This window comes from Pseudoliparis swirei, chromosome 9 (genome assembly GCF_029220125.1).
Source record: "Pseudoliparis swirei isolate HS2019 ecotype Mariana Trench chromosome 9, NWPU_hadal_v1, whole genome shotgun sequence".
Taxonomy (NCBI): domain Eukaryota; kingdom Metazoa; phylum Chordata; class Actinopteri; order Perciformes; family Liparidae; genus Pseudoliparis; species Pseudoliparis swirei.
The window spans coordinates 26,576,258-26,594,736 of record NC_079396.1 but is presented as its reverse complement, the minus strand read 5'-3'; the positions used below and the strand labels follow the sequence as shown (position 1 = coordinate 26,594,736).

The 18,479-nt window shown below is 45.9% G+C and overlaps 2 protein-coding genes and 1 long non-coding RNA gene across 4 annotated transcripts in view; 2 read left to right on the top strand and 1 right to left on the bottom strand.

Moving 5' to 3' along the window:
• Positions 1-5,699, top strand: part of LOC130199906 (proline-rich transmembrane protein 3) — a 13,041-nt gene extending 7,342 nt beyond the window's left edge. The window contains 3 exon segments of the mRNA XM_056423759.1: positions 3,672-5,348; positions 5,351-5,377; positions 5,380-5,699. Coding sequence (XP_056279734.1) covers positions 3,672-5,348; positions 5,351-5,377; positions 5,380-5,570 — 1,895 coding nt within the window. The 3' untranslated portion in view covers positions 5,571-5,699.
• Positions 5,700-5,954: 255 nt separating this feature from the next.
• On the top strand, positions 5,955-6,985 carry LOC130199909 (uncharacterized). Its single transcript, XR_008832913.1, has 2 exons — positions 5,955-6,211; positions 6,267-6,985. It is a non-coding gene; the product is annotated as an uncharacterized LOC130199909 (long non-coding RNA).
• Positions 6,986-8,986: 2,001 nt separating this feature from the next.
• LOC130199899 (cytosolic sulfotransferase 3-like) lies at positions 8,987-14,636 on the bottom strand. 2 transcript variants are annotated; one of them, XM_056423747.1, is made up of 8 exons: positions 13,720-14,636; positions 12,761-12,899; positions 12,523-12,651; positions 12,150-12,334; positions 10,312-10,438; positions 10,132-10,229; positions 9,853-10,027; positions 8,987-9,752 (listed from the first exon to the last, which is right to left on the bottom strand). In XM_056423747.1, exons 2-8 carry the CDS (start codon positions 12,897-12,899, stop codon positions 9,640-9,642), a joined length of 966 nt encoding a protein of 321 aa, XP_056279722.1. In that variant the 5' UTR covers positions 13,720-14,636; the 3' UTR covers positions 8,987-9,639. The 2 variants fall into 2 exon arrangements, with proteins under 2 accessions (XP_056279722.1, XP_056279723.1); XM_056423748.1 differs by having other exon boundaries at positions 12,150-12,280.
• Positions 14,637-18,479: the final 3,843 nt, after the last annotated feature.

Below are 18,479 nucleotides of genomic sequence, written 5' to 3'. Positions count from 1 at the left end.
ATAATGTCATTATTTGTGCAGCTGGAATCTGTTTTACGGGAAGAATCTGTAAAAGGCTTCAAAGGAGTGTGTGTGTGTGTGTGTGTGTGGGGGGGGGGGGGGGGCGGGGAGTACAACCTTTATGTCAATAAAGAAGTGTGTATGTGTGAGGGTCTGAAAGTGAAACGTGTGTCTGTGTGTGTGTCTCTGTGTGTGTGTCTGTGTGTGTTTCTGTGTGTGTCTCTGTGTGTGTCTCTGTGTGTGTGTCTCTGTGTGTGTGTCTCTGTGTGTGTGTTTGTGTGTGTGTCTCTGTGTGTGTCTCTGTGTGTGTGTCTCTGTGTGTGTCTCTGTGTGTGTGTCTCTGTGTGTCTCTGTGTGTGTCTCTGTGTGTGTGTCTCTGTGTGTGTCTCTGTGTGTGTGTCTCTGTGTGTGTGTCACTGTGTGTGTGTCTCTGTGTGTGTGTCTCTGTGTGTGTCTCTGTGTGTGTCTCTGTGTGTGTGTTTCTGTGTGTGTGTCTCTGTGTGTGTGTCTCTGTGTGTGTGTTTCTGTGTGTGTGTTTCTGTGTGTGTGTCTCTGTGTGTGTGTTTCTGTGTGTGTGTTTCTGTGTGTGTGTCTCTGTGTGTGTGTGTCTCTGTGTGTGTGTCTCTGTGTGTGTGTCTCTGTGTGTGTGTCTCTGTGTGTCTCTGTGTGTGTCTCTGTGTGTGTGTCTCTGTGTGTGTGTTTCTGTGTGTGTGTCTCTGTGTGTGGGGGGGAGCAGAGCAACGTTTTCCATGGGAAAGTGTGGCGGTAGTTGTGTGGGGGAGACACAGGGGGGGGGGGGATTCATGCCAAAAGATCCGCGAGAGGAAAGTGGCGTCTGAGGAGGAGACGGTCGGCAGCTCAGAGGAGGGAGACGTGATGAGAACCAGATGAAGGGAGGAGGAAGAACGGGGGAATGGAGAAGAGGAAACGCTTGAGCCAGAACGGCAGAGCGGAGGATTCACGACTTTAAACTCGTTGAAAGGTCAAAGTCCAACAACCATGGAGCGGCCATTGAGGAGGATATTTTATCCCTGAATTTATATATATTTATTTATATTTATATATATATATATATATATATATATATATATATATATTCAATTCGGTTTATTTTGTATAGCATATATTTCACATATTACACATTTGCCTCAGAGGGCTTTACATCTGGACACATAGACGTCCCTGACCTTTGACCTTTGACCTCACATCGGATCAGGAACAACTCCCAAGAAACAGAGAGAACCATTTCACAGGGAAACATGTGAGGAAACGGAGGAGGACCCCTCTGCAGGATGGACAGAGGTCATGTGACCAGAAGGAATCATTAGAGTTACAACACATTCAATGAATGAGTGATGAATAGTTGGTAGTAGGCCTAATAGTCTTATTATTGTCTAATAGTCTTATTATTATCTAATAGTCTTATTATTGTCTAATAGTCTTATTATTGTCTAATAGTCTTATTATTACCTAATAGTCTTATTATTTCCTAATAGTCTTATTATTTCCTAATAGTCTTATTATTATCTAATAGTCTTATTATTGTCTAATAGTCTTATTATTGTCTAATAGTCTTATTATTGTCTAATAGTCTTATTATTACCTAATAGTCTTATTATTTCCTAATAGTCTTATTATTATCTAATAGTCTTATTATTGTCTAATAGTCTTATTATTGTCTAATAGTCTTATTATTGTCTAATAGTCTTATTATTACCTAATAGTCTTATTATTGTCTAATAGTCTTATTATTACCTAATAGTCTTATTATTTCCTAATAGTCTTATTATTTCCTAATAGTCTTATTATTGCCTAATAGTCTTATTAGTGCCTAATAGTCTTATTATTTCCTAATAGTCTTATTATTGCCTAATCGTCTTATTATTTCCTAATAGTCTTATTATTGCCTAATAGTCTTATTATTGCCTAATAGTCTTATTACCTAATAGTCTTATTATTGCCTAATAGTCTTATTATTGCCATTTTTATGACAATTGCTGATACCCTGTAAGCCTAAATAAGTATATTTATTATTTTTGAACAAAGCTTACATGTTATTTTTAAGAGTCGTAATTCCTTCACAGTGCCACTAGGGGGCGCTGGCGGCACAGAGTCGGGATCAGTCCACCCAATGGGATCAAACCAGGCGTCCATTGGTTCTCCTGGCTCTCGACCAATCAGACCAACGGGAGTCTGATTGGATGACGTCATCTCGTTTGTCTTCGTGTTTTCTGATCGTCGCGTCAGCAGTTTGATAAAAGAGAAAAGTCCAGAGTGGAAGAGAAGCGCATCCAGCTGCGACCGGCACATCTGGAACGTGTCTGGGGGGAGGGGGGGGGGGTCTGAAAGTGAAAACGTGGTTGTATGTGTGGGTGTGTGTCTCTGTGTGTGTGTTTGTGTGTGCGTGTCTGTGTGTGTGTCTCTGTGTGTGTGCGTGTCTCTGTGTGAGTGTGTGTTTGTCTGTGTGAGTCTGTGTGTTTGTGTGTTTGTCTGTGTGTGTGTGTGTGTGTGTCTCTGTGTAGTGTTGTCCATAAGGTGAAGGTATGTATTGCGTAACACATCAGGGCTTCTCCGTGACACCGTAACTTTATCATAATAATAATAATAATCCACATGAACACTTTTCAGTTTTTCCATTCAGCGACATTTTGAATTCTTGAACGTAACGGGCCTCAAATCATATTTAAATGTTTAATAACATCACACAGGAAGAATAAAGACGTCTGTACGTTGAGTTCTTATATTTCTACTCTAGTGGACAGAAGAAGCACTGCAGCTTTAGAGACCTTCTTAACTTTTAACATTTAGTTTTCTACATACACGACCGTCAAGAGTTAGGAGTCACTCTTTGGTGTTTTAAATGAAAACTCTCACTTTTATTTATCAAATTAATTTCAAAATGAATATTAAATATAGTCAAGCCATTGACGAGGTTATAAATAATGATTTTATTGTAAATATTAATGTTGTTCTTCTTGTGGCTCAAAGGAAGGCCAGTTTTAGAGCTTCTCTCAGCAGCATAACTGTTTTCAGCTGCGCTCACATAATAAGGGTTTTCAAGGGTTTTCTACCCCTCCGCTAGTCTTCTAAGGCGATAACACAATGTACCATCAGAACACTGGAGATGGGCCTCTACACACCTCTGTAGAGACTTCATTAAACACCAGAGAATAGTCATCTACACAATTACTATGTAGAGAGAGGATTTATCATTCATTTAATGTTATCTTCATTGATAAAAACAGAGCTTTGAAAAATAAGCACATTTCTTCTTTTTTTTTTATTTATTATTATTTTATTATTATAAGACAAAAGACAAGACATAGATATAAGACCTAGAGAATGACGAAACATCATAAAGTCAGAGTATTGAGAAAAAGAAAAAAGAAATAAAAAGTAATGAGTACATGTGTGAGCTTTTTTTAAATAAAAAAAATATATATATTTTATTACATTTTTTATTTAAAGAAACCAAATACATGGATGAAGGCAGATGTATGTGTCGAACGTATGTGGAATTGAATTTGTTTCCAGGCAAGGAATTTTTTATTTTTTAAAAAGAATTAAGATGAATTAACGAATCAATAAGGACAAAATCAGGACATTTCTACGTGACTACAAACTTTTTAACGGTAGTGTATATTTAAAAACTCTGCTTCTCTTCTCTGTAGGCGCCTCCTCCGTCGTCCCCGTCACCCAATCGAGGCCGAGCCCCGGGAACCGCTCCGTCCTCCTGGGGCGCCCCCACCAAGCCCCCGACTCCACGTCTGACCCCGCCCCCTCTCCCTGCGCCCCGCCCCCCCCCAACGGGACGCTCCTCTCCTGGGGCGATCTGAGCCGGACGCTGGCGTTCGCCTGGGAGCTTCACGTGTACGGCTCGGCGAGCCTCTTCCTGCTGCTGTTTGCCGGCGCCGCCCTCGGCCTCGCGCTGTCCCCGGGGGCCGGCCGCCCCCACCGGGGGGCGCTCGCCCTCGCCAACGCGCTGCTGCTCCTGGCCGCCGGCCTCAGGGCCGCCCTCTTTCTGATCGACCCCTACGGCGCCCGGCGGCTCCTCCCCCGCCCCGCGGTGACCGCCCTCTACAACCTGCCGCTGCACCTGCTGGTGTGGACGCAGGCCGCCCTGGCCCTGCTGGCCCTGAGGGCGGCGGGGGTCGTCGGCGTGCCGCCCCCCCCCCTGGAGCGCCCCCCGCTGGTGGCCGTGTTGGCCGTGCTGCAGTGCACGCTGCTGCTGGCGGCCGACCTGCTCTCGCCGGCGCTGTCCCCCGTGGTGCCCGTCACCCTGCAGGTGCTGTCGCTGTGCTGGGGCCTGGCGCTCTGCCTCGGCTTCCTCTGCTACGCCTTTCCACGGATACGGCGGGGAGCGGCCGAGGACTCCGGCGGGACGGCGCGGGCGGGCGGCCGGAGGACGGGGCTGATGCTGGGCCGGGTGCTGGCGGCGTGCGCGGTGCTGGGGGGCGTGTGCTGCGGGCTGCACCTGCACGCCACCCTGTGGCTCTACGGGCTGCTGGGCAGCTGGACGCGCTTCACCTGGGGCTGGTGGCTGGTGCACTTCTGGGCCCGCCTCCTGGAGCTGGCCTGGGGGTTCTGCCTTCTACTCCTGGGCTCCTGGGTGTTCTGGAGGCCTCCGGGGGGCCACGTCGGGGAGGAAGCTGGACCGGACGGCAGAGCGGCGGGGGCCCCGCCCTCCCCTGGACAGCCCACCGGATCCCCTCAGAGACACACCTGCTGGTCCAAGATAGTCCAGAGCCTGACGGGGAAGCCCTGTCGAAAGTCTGACAGTAATGGCGTGGTAGGAGGAGGAGGAGGAGGAGGAGGAGGAGCTGGCGAGGTGCCTAACAACTGGGCCGGTCAGGATCACTCCGGAGCCGACATCAGCAAGAGTCTGATCAGGAACCAGAACCACGAGCCGGCCGGCCTGAAAGACAGCAACCAGGGCCGGAACCACGGCGGCGTGTCCGACGGCTCCACCGGCTCCCTGCTGCGGCTGCAGGCTCTGGGTCGGGCCCCGCGGCGCCCGGCGAGCGGCGGCCCGGACCCGGACGGGGACACGTCGCTGTCTCTGTACGAGTTTGACTTGCGGCCCCCGTCTCCCATCGACCTGACCCGCAGCATCGACGAGGCCCTGAACAGGGAGCACCTGTTCGGAGGAGGAAGCCTGTTCCGTCCCCTGAACCCGGCCTCGCGGTCCCCCTCCCCGGGGTCAGGGGTCAGCCCGGGGCCGTGGCGCCGCAGGAACAGCGATCCCGAGCTGCTGTCCGAGAGCAGCGACGCCCCGACGGAGTCCTCCGTGCCACTAGGGGGCAGCATTCTCAGCAGCGTGCCCAGCAGGCAGGTGACCGCTCGCGACGCCCCCACCAGGGTCACCGCTGGGCGGGCGGGCGTCCTCGGCGTCCTGCCCGCCTCGCTGCGGCCCTCGGGGACCTGGGGAGGAGGACGGCGTGACGACACGGCCCTTCATCACGCCGGACTCGGAGAGGGGCGGGAGGCGGAGGCCGGGGTCGCGGAGTTACCTGGAGGTCAGCCGCAGGGACGACTCTGGCAGCGTCAGCAGTGAGATCATTGACCTTTGACCCCGACGGCCACGTTCACCACGACTCAGAGGACTTTAGGAGAGCAGGAGCTGAGAGATGAAGCACACACACACAGACACACACACACACACACACACACACACACACACACACACACAGACACACACAGACACACACACACACACAGACACACACACACAGACACACACACACACACACACACACAGACACACACAGACACACACAGACACACACACACACACAGACACACACACACACACACACACACACAGACACACACACACAGACACACACACACAGACACACAGACACACACAGACACACACACACAGACACACACACAGACACACACATACACAGACACACACACAGACACACACACAGACACACACACAGACACACACACAGACACACACACACACACACAGACACACACACACAGACACACACATACAGACAGACACACACACACATACAGACACATAGACACACAGACAGACACACACGCATATCTCTCTCACACACACACAGACATACACACACACACACATATCTCTCACACACCCAAACATGTGGGAAAAAAACGAAACCCGACTCCACATCGAGACGTCGCCGGGTCCCCGGAGGTCGTCTGGAGGTCGTCTGCAGGTCGTCTGGAGGTCGTCTGCAAGTCGTCTGGAGGTCGTCTGGAGGTCGTCTGCAGGTCGTCTGGAGGTCGTCTGGAGGTCGTCTGCAGGTCGTCTGGAGGTCGTCTGCAGGTCGTCTGGAGGTCGTCTGCAGGTCGTCTGCAGGTCGTCTGGAGGTCGTCTGCAGGTCGTCTGGAGGTCGTCTGGAGGTCATCTGGAGGTCGTCTGGAGGTCGTCTGCAGGTCGTCTGGAGGTCGTCTGCAGGTCATCTGGAGGTCGTCTGCAGGTCGTCTGGAGGTCGTCCGCCGCCGTCCGTCTCTCCCTCGACGCTCTGTGATGTTCCGATGTGCCGTGCGTGACCTCGGTGGGTTCCGTGCTGTTTTTCGTGTTCCGTAAACTCTCCGCGGCGTCTGACCGCCGTCGTCCCGACAACCGCTTCTTCCTTCCAGGCCCGCGTGCCGCCGGCGTCCGGCCGCCTCGTATGTTCATGTGCAGCCGGGTCAAAAGGTCACGGTGAGGTTCCTCTCCTCCGGTGGTTTCCCCCCCGAAGCTTTCACAAACAACAACCGTGTACGATCAAAGCCTCTCGGCTGCTTTTCCACGCCATTCTTACGGAGAGTATTAAATGTCCCGTATGTAAACGCCGCGCCGCGTGAGACCGGCTGAGTCCGCTCCATCACGCCGACCCGTCGCCCTGAAGTATTTTACTACCCAAGAGGAAAACGTCTTTCAAATATATGATGTGTAAGCAACAATGTAAATAATGTTATTTTTGATGTTGATGAATAAATATGTATTTGAAACATCGCCGTCGTGTTTGCTTTGTAAAACATCGAACTGTTTTCAGCTGCGCTCACATAAAAATGGTTTTCAAGGGTTTTCTACCCCTCCGCTAGTCTTCTAAGGCGATAACACAAAGTACCACTAGAACACTGGAGATGGGCCTCTACACACCTCTGTAGAGACTTCATGACACACCAGAGAATAGTCATCTACACATTAACTATGTAGAGAGAGTGTTTATGGTTCATGTAATGTCATCTTCATTGATAAAAACAGTGCTTTGAAAAATAAGGACATTTCTTTCTTTTTTTTCTTATGTTATTACAAGATAAAAGACAATACATAGACATAACACCTAGAGGACGACAAAATATAATTACGTTGTTTTGTAAAACATCTAAAGTGGCGTTGGAGATCTTTTTATTTATTTTGTATTTTTTTATTATTATTAAAAGACAAGACAGACATAACACCTAGAGGATGACAAAACAGTGGACAAAACATCATAAAGTCAGAGTATTGATAAATGATGTGTGTGTGTGTGTGCATGTGTGTGTGAGCTTTTTTTAAATTTAAAGGAGCAAAATCCATCGATGAGGGCAGATGTATATGTATGAGCGTATGCATGTACGTGGAATTGAATTGGTTTTCAGGCAAGGGAAAATAAAAAATAAAAGAATGAACATTAATGGGCAGAGGCTACCAAGGTAAGAACTTGATTAGGAGACAGGGGGGGTGAAAGAGGAAAGAGAGGGGGATGAAGAAGAAGTTGGTGGTGGTGGAGTGATAGAAGATGGATTAGTGAAGGAGGAGCGTATGTCGTCTCTCGTTTGTGAAGTAGTCGACGAAGTGGCTCGGCAGAAGGGTGGAAGGAGGAGGGGGACAGGGGGGTCAAAGAGAGTTGGAAAAGATAGAGAAGAGTTTTTGGGGTGAGAGAAAGAAGAATGAATTTTGGTTTGTTAAAAAGAGCTTTTGGCTGCAGAGATAGAGGCAGAGAAGGAGGAGAGAAGACATTGAGAGGCGAGCAGGTCGTCTGCTTGATTCGATTTTCGCCATTTCCTCTCCAGCTCCAGAGATGCAGTCGGGAGAAACGTTCCACAAAGTCAACTCTCACTGCAGCCCTCCACCAGGGAGGGGCTCTATGGCGGAGGGGCCCGATGGAGGCCTCTCCTCAGTGAGACAGATGAAAGCCTCATAGAGTTTAGAACACATGAAGGACTCCCAGACTATGAGGAATACGATTCTCTGGTCTGATGAGACCAAGATTGAACTTGTCGGCGTTAATTCTAAGCGGTGTGTGTGGAGACAACCAGGCCCTGCTCCTCACCTCCCAAGACAACCCAACAGTGAAACGGGGGGGTGCTGCATCATGCTATGGCGGAGTCTTCAGCTGCAGGGACAGGACGACTGGTTGCCATGGAAGGAAAGATGAATGCGGCCAAGTGCAGAGACATCCTGAAGAAAAGCTCTTCCAGAGTCTCTGGACCTCAGACTGGGCCGAAGGTTCACCTTCCAACAAGACCATGACCCTAAGCACACAGCTCAAAGGACAAAGGAGTGGCTTCAGAACAACTCTGGACCATCTTGACTGGCCCGGCCAGAGCCCGAAACCCAGTGGAGCATCTCTGGAGAGACCTGAACACGGCGGTCCACCAACGTTCACCATCCGACCTGATGGAACTGGAGAGGATCTGCATTAAGAATGGCAGCATCCCCACATCCAGGTGTGAACAACGTGTTGCATCATTCCCAAGAAGACTCCTGGCTGTACGAGCTCCAACGGCTTCTACTCACCACTGAGCAAAGGCTCTGAATGCGTAGGACCATGTGAGATTTCATTTTTGAAACAATGTCTACATTTCTGTTTTTTTTCTGTCAAGATAATGCTGAGTGACATTAATGAGAAATACAATTAACTTCTTTGATTTTAGCAAATGGCTGCAATGAAACAAAGAGTGAACATTTTAATGGGGTTTAAATACTTTCCGTACCCACTGTGTATTGCTCCAAGAATGATGACATGCATCAGTTTGTGGAATTTCTTTAATTATTTTTTGTTTTGGGGAGGGAATTAAATGCTGACAAAGGTATTAGAAGCCAACAGAAAACACATTTAGTCTATTAATGAACTAGAATCAGGTGATCCTGAAACATCGCCCCTGTTCAGTCTAACATGAGAAACATGTCGTTGTAACATGAGATATTTTCCATTTGGCTCTAAACGAGTTGTGATGTCTCAAAATCATACAGGAAGTCTCCAAACTCAGATCTCATGTGTGCAAGAAGAGCCTTTCCCCCTCAGCAGATGACTGAGAACAAACCCTGAACATACTTCCTGCTGCAGGGTGAAGGTCAAACATGGACGGTTTATTTATCCGCATGGTAAATCAGTAACAGAGATTATTATTTTTTTCAAGTCATGCACTGATCCATGTAGAATCGTTTGCTTTTTTTTCAGACGCGCCGAGAAAAAAACCTTAAAAAATACACATTTAAGTGTTTATTTTACTACTTTGTCTATTTGCATCTCTAGATTTCTCCTGAATTTACCAAAAGTAAAAAAATCTAAGAAGAATTGTCACAATGTAAGTAATTACATGGGGAAGATTCACATGGATACCTCTTGGTGACCATCGGGACCCTTTGAACCCGCCGTGTCTCTATCCACCGCCACGCCTCTAGACCTCAGTATGAAACTCCAGTGGACAATTCTTCATCTTCTGCTTGTAGTGCTCATCAAACGTCTCGCTCTGGGCCACGGTGAAGTGATTCTTCCAGTCACCGACCTTTCCTGCAGCACCAAAGACAATCAGACGAGTATTCCGAGCTCAAGATGAAGAGCTGAGTGTGTGTCGTGTCATGTGTGTGTTGCATATCTCTATCCGCTGTACCTTTCCTGATGAAGGAAGTCTTATTCGTGTCTGTCTCAAGGAACATTACAAGGTTGACCATGTTGTTCTTCTTCATCTCGTCAAAATGCACTTTCTGGGCAATCCTTTCCGTCTCCTCGGGCGAAGGGGACAAACCAAGGAAGCAGCACAGCTTTTCTATTTCCCGTCCACAATCCTAGAAACACGTGTTCAGGGGGTGACGTGAGAAGTATCACACTGCCAACACTTCAAGCAGCTTTTTGGAAAAGTACCCACAACCCACAAACACATCGAGATTACCTCCGCCAGGTCTTCGTAGAATACGTAATGGATGTTGGGATGCGTCTGTTTCTTCTCCCACCAGCCCTTCACGTGGTCGTACCAGGACCCGAAATTCACTGAGATAACGGAACAAGACATCAAGACACAAATCTCTGCACCTTCAATCAGAGCTAAGTTATGAGCATATGTCCGACGTACTCTTTGCGTCCATGAATCTCTGGAGGTAGCTGCCCCACTCTCCCGGCTCCGGGTAGAACGGCATCATGTGTTCGAAATGGAAATAGGACACGACGCTGTCCTTTGCATTGCGGGCCACGGAGACGATCTACACAAGCAGAACACACTCGCATGGTCAGAAGAGGGCTACTTTTTTGACATGCTACGACTTTTACTTTTTTGACATTCTATGACTTTTACTTTTTTGACATTCTATGACTTTTAATTTTTTTGACATGCTATGACTTTTACTTTTTTGACATTCTATGACTTTTATTTTTTTTGACATGCTATGACTTACCTTTTTGACATTCTGTCACTTGTTTTTTTTGACATTCTATGACTTACTTTTTTGACATGCTATGACTTTTACTTTTTTTGAAATTCTCTGACTTTTACTTTTTTGACATTCTATGACTATTATTTTTTTGGCATGCTATGACTTTTACTTTTTTGACATTCTATGACTTAATTTTTTGATATGCTATGACTTTTACTTTTTTGACATTCTATGACTTACTTTTTTGACATGCTATGACTTTTACTTTTTTTGAAATTCTATGACTTTTACTTTTTTGACATTCTATGACTTTTACTTTTTTGACATGCTATGATTTTTACTTTTTTTGAAATTCTATGACTTTTACTTTTTTGACATTCTATGACTTTTACTTTTTTTGACATGCTATGATTTTTACTTTTTGGACATTCTTTGACTGACTTTTCCCACATGCTATGACTTTTACTTTTTTGACATTCTATGACTTTTACTTTTCCCACATGCTATGACTTTTACTTTTTTGACATTCTATGACTTACTTTTTCGACATTCTATGACAGGGGTGCTCACACTTTTTCAGCACGCGAGCTACTTATAAAATGACCTTTTTTTGGCATGCTATGACTTACTTTTTTTTGGCATGCTATGACTTAAACTTTTTTTGACATGCTATGATTTTTACTTTTTTGACATTCTATGACTTTTACTTCTATGGAAGACCTCCTTATCAGAAAGACTCTCCGCTGGACAAGACACCTTCTGAGAATGCCAACCGACCATCTGCCGAGGCAGATTCTCTACTCGCAGCTACCGTCTGGAGTGAGACGCCGTGGCCGCCCTCGGCTCCGGTATTAAGACACGATCAAGAGAAATCTGAAGAAAAGGGAAATTGAAACCAACTCGTGGACATCTCTTGTGCGACAGAGAGATGCACAGAGAGTGGCTGTAGGGCAGTACAACACATTGAAAGCAGTCTTTGTCGCTCGGCGACCGACAGCCATATATGATGACTTTTACTTTTTTGACATGCTATGACTTACTTTTTTTGACATCCAATGATTTGTACTTTTATTTGACATTTCTATGACTTACTTTTTTGACATTCTATGCTATGCCTTACTTTTTTGACATTCTATGACTTACTTTTTTTGATATGCTATGACTTTTATTGATCACGAGTCTGCTGTACTGGCAGCTGGAGGCGTTGGATGTCTCTGTTTCTTATTGTCATCTCTCATTCTTCAGATAATTAATAATTCTATATTCTTAAGTTGAACTGTAAAAGTAAGTCAAGATCGTAACAGTTAAAGAGACATAAAGATTGTAAGAATGTTTGGTCAATTATTTGATGATTAAAAACATCCTGTATAAAATGCATCAGTGGGTTGTTTTAATGATCTACTTGGCTTTAAATCGTAAGAAATACTGTATATCCATCTATTCTTTTCATCTTAACTCATGACAAGAGAATGTGGTTAAAAGAGAACAATTGTCAACTCTTGATATTATACATCTATCAAATCTAAACGGTATTTGTGACCTTGCACTTTTGTTCGAAGAAGGACTTTGGCAGAAACTGGACTGGAAGATGAGTCTTGATGATTCGAGGAGAGACGGTGAGATGGTTGATCATTTTCGTGCCTTTGATGATGCGTGGAGTCGACTTTGATCCTGGAGGACATGGCGAGAGTTCACATGTTGATGAATCACACTGTGTGGGAAACACTACAACAATGAAATACCATGATTATATGACGTTATTGCCCACTCCCTGGAACACAAGCTCTACAACACAACAGCACCATGACAGTTTACTGATTCATGCTAACGGATAAGAGTGAACACCGAGGCGTGAACGTGTTTGCATGCCTGAGAACCATGAAGTATGGTGAGTGTGTGGTTATGAACTGAACCTGGGAACAGCCAAGGGAATTCAATCTCCAAGAGGACCACCCTCACAGAAAGAGGGATGGATGTCTCGCGCTCTGGATGTGTCTGACCGAAATACAGCAGGTCAAGGATGTAGGAGACCCAGGTGCTTCCTAAAAGAGACATGGAGGAAAATACAATGGATGATGAAATACACAATATGTCCAAAGGATATAAGAAGTTACGATCCGTGCCAAGCAACGGTAATGTCGGTAACCTCACCGGCTTTGGGGTACGATACAATAAGTATATCATCTGGCCTGGCTTCAAAATTTTGAATATCCTCCCAATTGTCTGTAAAAAAGTGTGTCATGCAGACGCCATGGAAATCGAAAAGTTCTGGTCGAGCAACTGCCTCCATCTTTAAAATGAAGATGGAGAAGAAAAAACTCAAAACATACAAAGCACATGATCATTGTGTTTAAAAAAATATGTCAGATTGTCTGAGGAAATTGCTTTTCTAAAAAATCTTGAAAAGGATTATTTTCAATCATAAATTTTATATATATATATATATATATATATATATACAGGACTGTCTCAGAAAATTAGAATATTGTGATAAAGTTCTTTATTTTCTGTAATGCAATTAAAAAAACAAAAATGTCATGCATTCTGGATTCATTACAAATCAACTGAAATATTGCAAGCCTTTTATTCTTTTAATATTGCTGATTATGGCTTACAGCTTAAGAAAACTCAAATATCCTATCTCTAAATATTAGAATATCATGAAAAAGTATACTAGTAGGGTATTAAACAAATCACTTGAATCGTCTAATTAACTCGAAACACCTGGAAACACATTTTCAAATGTTTGATTTTGTTTTGCTGTTATAAATCTTTTTTTTAACTTGGTCTGAGGAAATATTCACATTTTATGAGATAGGATTTTAGAGTTTTCTTAAGCTGTAAGCCATAATCAGCAATATTAAAAGAATAAAAGGCTTGCAATATTTCAGTTGATTTGTAATGAATCCAGAATGCATGACATTTTTGTTTTTTTAATTGCATTACAGAAAATAAAGAACTTTATCACAATATTCTAATTTTCTGAGACAGTCCTGTATATGGATATATATAATGTGCAAAAATATGTTTACAAAGTATTGCACCCCACTGTGAACATATATTTTTAAAACACATTCTAGAAATACAATTATCATGAGACATTTGCCTACCTTGTCAAGTTGACTGATTGACTGACGCTGTCTTCTGTCAGCTGTGGTTGTAGTTATCTCTTCTCCCAGTGTGTTTTTTTATTTGTGATGATAGTAAATCTTTAACTATTATTAACTGTCATGATAAATGATTGGTCAGCTCCGGACACACGGTTTGCCCTCTGGGGTCGAAGGCTTCTTCTCCATTTTACACAATTCCCTGAAATCCACCCTTTAAAAGCTTCTTGTATTTGATACGCACCCATGTGTTATGAATCAAAACATGCGGAACAATCTCAGCTCTCTATATAACGAGGCCCCATTGTCTTTAGGCACACTGGAAAGAGGTAATTTGGCCCTAAAGCTTAAACGTTGAATTTATTAAAATTCTTAGTCTTAGGTTCACAAAAGTAGTGGATAAAATAGTAGACTCATGTCACTAAAAGGTCGAGAACCAAATTGTGTCATACCGTTTTTTGGGCAGAAGAATTTTCTGTCACTGTCATCGAATGTGAGTGAGAAATGACTTCGTACTACAGATCAAGCTTCATGAGAAAAAAACATATAAAAACGATTTGATAACGAAAAACTGCTGTCAGGTGGGTAGGTCCTTCGTGATTTCCTGAGGTTGATTAGTTTAAAAAAAGAATTTTGACGGACACACGATTTTACAATTTACGTTGAAGGGCGGAGCTCGACACAAAGGTCACGCGGTCGAAGGCCGGGGTCAAATCGTCAAATAGTTACGTCCTAATTGGAAGAAAAAACTAAAACTAGAGACTGATCCTTTTACTTCTGCCCACACAGCTCTCACACGAGGACAAACACGGCTCTGATGACCGGGGGGTCAAGTGACGCAGCGAAGCTAGAACAAATCCATGTTTAATTGTTTTAAAACACCCTAACTCACAGGTGTCAAACACAAGGCCCACGGGCCGAATTCGCCCACCACATCAAAGGCCCTGACGGCTTGAAAGACACACGATCACCTTTTCTTAAAGAAATGTATGAAAAATATCCAGTGCTTTTATTTTGAAGGTTTGAAATTAAATGTATTTATGTTATATTGGAGAAATGTTCTTATGTGCAGTATTTCTACACTCGAATAAACAATGAAATGCAAATAGAGTTATTTAACAATATGTTGTAATTGTTACCTTCGCATTGAAAATGCGGAAGGTTATGTTTTGATCGCCGTGTATTTATTTATTTATTTGTATGCGTGTTACTCGCATAACTCAAAAAGTATTAAACCGAATCGCATGAAATTTGGTGGGATGATTGGTTATTATCCGGGACCATTTGATTAGATGTTGGGATCGATCGGGTCAAAGGTCAAGGTCAAGGTCATGAGAAGGTCAACATCTTCTTGAATCGCATGAAATTTGGTGGGATGATTGGTTATTATCCGGGGACCATTTGATTAGATTTTGGGATCGATCGGGTCAAAGGTCAAGGTCAAGGTCATGAAAAGGTCAACATCTTCTTGAATCACATGAAATTTGGTGGGATGATTGGTTATTATCCGGGGACCATTTGATTAGATTTTGGGATTGATCGGGTCAAAGGTCAAGGTCAAGGTCATGAAAAGGTCAAAATCTTCTTTCTACCATAGAAATTGTTATCCAATTGGCATGCAACTAATGCCAAAATGTTCATAATTCACTGCCCAATCTTGTGATATGCGAAGGTATGCGCTCTACCGAGTGCCCATTCTAGTTTATAGTGTTTCAGTTACACCGGCCCTTTAAGACGGCAGCCATGATGCTGATTTGGCCCACAGTGGAAATGAGTTTGACATCTTTCCCCTAACTCATTCCAAACCCGGTCTGGCAGCTTTATTATGGTCCCAAAACCCAGAAACCAACAACTGAACTCCGCTAGCAAACTTCGACATCTATTGGTAAAACAACTCCCGGTAATAGCGGCGAAGACGTTCGTGTCACGGCGCCGGCGGCACACGAGGTGAAAGACTCGAAACGGTTATCAAGCTCTGGAGCGAACTCCAGTAAACAATAAAACTGTACAAATGAACTCATCTGTGGACTGAAAGCCGGTAAGCCGAGATTCTGGCACCCAAAAACGAACCAAAGAAAATTACTTTTTACTGGAGAAGGTCGAGCAGCGGGCGAACTACGGCCGACGCAACGAGACACGTGACGTTGACCCGAAACTGGCAGGGAGACGACCTCGTGAACTTTATATCAGTTGGATCCCGGCCACTCGGACCAGAGCGTTTCATTGTAGAGCGAGAAGACCGAGTTCTCACACAGCGTCCGGCTGCAGAGCGAAGGCCGAGGCGTGTGTTGATACGCTGAAGAGCAGGAACGGGTCAAAGTCCTGCGCAGTGCCACTGACCAGGGAGGAGGACCGAGCCGTGGGGGGGGGGGGGGGGGTCAGGGGTCAGCCCGGGGCCGTGGCGCCGCAGGAACAGCGATCCCGAGCTGCTGTCCGAGAGCAGCGACGCCCCGATGGAGTCCTCCGTGCCACTAGGGGGCAGCATTCTCAGCAGCGTGCCCAGCAGGCAGGTGACCGCTCCGCCGACGCCCTCCCACCAGGGTCACCGCTGGGCGGGCGGCGTCCCCTCGTCGGCGTCCTGCCCCGCCTCGCTGCGGCCCTCGGGGGACCTGGGGGAGGAGGACGGCGGCGTGGACGACACGCGGCCCTTCATCACGCCGGACTCGGAGAGGGGGCGGGGGAGGGGCGGGAGGCCGGCGGGGTCGCGGAGTTACCTGGAGGTCAGCCGCAGGGACGACTCTGGCAGCGTCAGCAGTGAGATCATTGACCTTTGACCCCGACGGCCACGTTCACCACGACTCAGAGGACTTTAGGAGAGCAGGAGCTGAGAGATGAAGCATAGACACACACACAGACACACACACACACACACAGACACACACACACACACACACAGACACACACACACACAGACACACATACAGACACACACACACACACACACACACACAGACACACACACACACACACACACACAGACAGACAGACACACACAGACACACACACAGACACACACACACACAGACACACACAGACACACACACAGACACACAGACACACACACACACACACACATACAGACACACACACAGACACACACAGACACACACATACAGACACATACACATACAGACACACACACACAGACACACACAGACACACACATACAGACACACACAGACACACACACATACAGACACACACACACACACACACACAGACACACACACACACACACACACACACAGACACACACATACAGACAGACACACACACACATACAGACACATAGACACACAGACATACACACACACACATATCTCTCTCACACACACACAGACATACACACACACACACATATCTCTCACACACCCAAACATGTGGGAAAAAAACGAAACCCGACTCCACATCGAGACGTCGCCGGGTCCCCGGAGGTCGTCTGGAGGTCGTCTGCAAGTCATCTGGAGGTCGTCTGGAGGTCGTCTGGAGGTCGTCTGCAGGTCGTCTGGAGGTCGTCTGGAGGTCGTCTGCAGGTCGTCTGGAGGTCGTCTGCAGGTCGTCTGGAGGTCGTCTGGAGGTCGTCTGCAGGTCGTCTGGAGGTCGTCTGGAGGTCGTCTGCAGGTCGTCTGGAGGTCGTCTGGAGGTCATCTGGAGGTCGTCTGGAGGTCGTCTGCAGGTCGTCTGGAGGTCGTCTGCAGGTCATCTGGAGGTCGTCTGCAGGTCGTCTGGAGGTCGTCCGCCGCCGTCCGTCTCTCCCTCGACGCTCTGTGATGTTCCGATGTGCCGTGCGTGACCTCGGTGGGTTCCGTGCTGTTTTTCGTGTTCCGTAAACTCTCCGCGGCGTCTGACCGCCGTCGTCCCGACAACCGCTTCTTCCTTCCAGGCCCGCGTGCCGCCGGCGTCCGGCCGCCTCGTATGTTCATGTGCAGCCGGGTCAAAAGGTCACGGTGAGGTTCCTCTCCTCCGGTGGTTTCCCCCCCGAAGCTTTCACAAACAACAACCGTGTACGATCAAAGCCTCTCGGCTGCTTTTCCACGCCATTCTTACGGAGAGTATTAAATGTCCCAGATAAACGCGCCGCGTGAGACCGGCTGAGTCCGCTCCATCACGCCGACCCGTCGCCCTGAAGTATTTTACTACCCAAGAGGAAAACGTCTTTCAAATATTGTGTAAGCAACAATGTAAATAATGTTATTTTTGATGTTGATGAATAAATATGTATTTGAAACATCGCCGTCGTGTTTGCTTTGTAAAACATCGAACTGTTTTCAGCTGCGCTCACATAAAAATGGTTTTCAAGGGTTTTCTACCCCTCCGCTAGTCTTCTAAGGCGATAACACAAAGTACCACTAGAACACTGGAGATGGGCCTCTACACACCTCTGTAGAGACTTCATGACACACCAGAGAATAGTCATCTACACATTAACTATGTAGAGAGAGTGTTTATGGTTCATGTAATGTCATCTTCATTGATAAAAACAGTGCTTTGAAAAATAAGGACATTTCTTTCTTTTTTTCTTATGTTATTATAAGATAAAAGACAATACATAGACATAACACCTAGAGGACGACAAAATATAATTACGTTGTTTTGTAAAACATCTAAAGTGGCGTTGGAGATCTTTTTATTTATTTTGTATTTTTTTATTATTATTAAAAGACAAGACAGACATAACACCTAGAGGATGACAAAACAGTGGACAAAACATCATAAAGTCAGAGTATTGATAAATGATGTGTGTGTGTGTGTGCATGTGTGTG

Bases quoted from the DNA above. Each gene is read 5' to 3' on its own strand.
- LOC130199899 (XM_056423747.1), bottom strand. From the start codon at position 12,899: ATGGAGGCAGTTGCTCGACCAGAACTTTTCGATTTCCATGGCGTCTGC. The intron at 12,335-12,522 runs GTTCAGTTCATA...TCATTGTTGTAG, and splicing joins ATTCCCTTGGCTGTTCCCAG to TGTTTCCCACACAGTGTGAT. The intron at 10,028-10,131 runs GTAATCTCGATG...ACGTGTTTCTAG, and splicing joins TCTACGAAGACCTGGCGGAG to GATTGTGGACGGGAAATAGA.